At 59.4% G+C, this 1986-nt stretch overlaps 1 protein-coding gene across 1 annotated transcript in view; it reads left to right on the plus strand.

Annotated features, from left to right (window-relative positions):
- Positions 1-1986, plus strand: part of LOC107105527 (semaphorin-3F-like) — a 24050-nt gene that overhangs the window by 20668 nt on the left and 1396 nt on the right. The window contains exon 3 of the mRNA XM_015405520.1: positions 910-1069. Within this exon, the coding sequence (XP_015261006.1) occupies positions 910-1069 (160 nt within the window). The remainder of the gene's footprint in view (positions 1-909; positions 1070-1986) is intronic.

A 1986-nucleotide genomic window follows, 5' to 3' on the forward strand; every position in this document is an offset into this window, starting at 1 on the left:
CCTAAACTCCAGGTATTTCCCAACCCAGAGCTGGAAAGGGTATTTCCAGAAGACAGAGATCAGATCCCCTGGAGAAAATGGCTGCTCTGGAGGGTGGACTCTGTGGCTTTATACCCCTCTGAAGTCCCTCCCCTCCCCAAACTCCGCCCCCCTCAGGCCACATCCCCCCTAGTCTCTGGGTATTTCCTAACCCAGAGGCTGACAAGGCTATCCCCAGACAACAGAGATCAGTTCCCCTGGAGAAAATGGCTGCTTTGGAGGGGGGACTCTGTGGCGTCGTATCCTGATTCATGAATGGTGTGAGCATAGGACCTTGAGATCTGCGAGGGTTGCCAGCTCCCTGGTGGGAGTGGGGGAAACTCCGCTTTTGCAGGCTCTTGCCCGCCACTGGCCAGCTGGCCGGCAGGGGGAAATCCCGCCCCCAACTGGCCTTTTTGGGCCTACTTCCGGTTTCAGGCCTACTTCCGGTTGGGATGATGCTCTGTCTTTTTGGGCAAAACTCCATGGTCTGAAGCCGAATTGGCCATAGAGTTTTGCCCAAGAACCAGAGTGTTACCCCTGACCAGAAGTAGGCCCGAAACCGGAAGCAGGCCTGAAAAGGCCCAGCATCACTTCCGGAAGGATGTCGGGAGACCCCCGCTGGCCAGGTAAGTCGACCTGGCAACTCTAAGATCTCCCACTGTGGCAGTTGATCTCCCGGTGGCCGAGATCAGTTCCCCAGGAGAAAATGGCTGCTTTGGAAGGTGTGGACTCTGTGGCGTTGCAGCCCATCGAAGACCCACCCCTCCCCAAACCCCGCCCTCTTCAGGTTCCACCCCCTAATCACCTCCTGGCACCAGCAGCCCAAGCAAGATGTCAGGGGGGAGAGATGGCGGCCAGGAGGCTTTGGGCCTTGACTCCGAGGCACTCGCTGCTGGAGACCCGCACCGCTCGCCCCTTCAGCTTCGCCTTCAACACGAGCGACTATCGGATCCTGCTGATGGACCAGGACCAAGAGCGGCTCTACCTGGGTGCCCGAGACTACCTGGTGGCCCTGGACCTCCACAATATCAACAAGGAGCCCCTCATCGTAAGCGGCAAGGATGCGGGGGAGGAATCCCGCTGGACGGGCCCTTTGGTTTCAGCTGTGGCTAGCCGCCTGGGGTCGGGGAGGGGCAAGCTGCACAGGGTGGCCAACCTCCAGGTGGGACCTGGAGATCTCCCGGAATGACAACCGATCTCCAAAGCCTTTGGGAGAAGGGCAGCAGGTCACGTGGCCAACCTCCAGGTGGTGGCTAGGGACCTCCCGCTATCACAGCTGATCTCCAGGCAAGAGAGATCAGATTCCCCTGGAGAAAATGGCTGCTTTGGAGGGTGGACCCTATGGTCCCTCCCCTCCCCAAACCCCATCCCCCCTTAATCTCCAGGTATTTCCCAACCCAGTCTCCAGACGACAGAGATCAGTACCCCCAGAGGAAATGGCTGTGTTGGAGGTTGGGATGCCAGCCTCCAGGTGGGGCCTGGGGGTCCCCTGGAACTCCAGCTCATCTCCAGGCTGCAGAGACCAGTTCCCCCGGAGAAGATGGCTGCTTTGGAGGATGGACTCTGTGGTCTTGTGCCCCATTGAAGTCCCTCCCCTCCCCAAACTTCACCCCCTTCAAGCCCCACCCACCCCTGATCTCCAGGTATTTCCCAACCCAGAGCTGGCAAGGCTATCTCCAGACGACAGAGATCAGTCCCCACCGCAAGAACTGGCTGTGTTGGAGGTTGGGATGCCAGCCTCCAGGTGGGGCCTAGGGGTCCCCTGGAATTACAGCTCATCTCCAGGCTACAGAGATCGGTTCCCCTCGAGAAAATGGCTGCTTTGGAGGGGGGGGACTCTGAGTCACTGTACCCCACTGAGGTCCCTGTCCTCCCCAGGCTCCACCCCCAAATCTCCAGGAGTTTCCCAACCTGGAGCTGGCAACCCTACCCCCCCCCCCATCCACATTTTACGATTGGGCACCA

This window comes from Gekko japonicus, unplaced genomic scaffold, assembly GCF_001447785.1.
Source record: "Gekko japonicus isolate JY-2015 unplaced genomic scaffold, Gekko_japonicus_V1.1 scaffold2530, whole genome shotgun sequence".
Lineage (NCBI taxonomy): Eukaryota > Metazoa > Chordata > Lepidosauria > Squamata > Gekkonidae > Gekko > Gekko japonicus.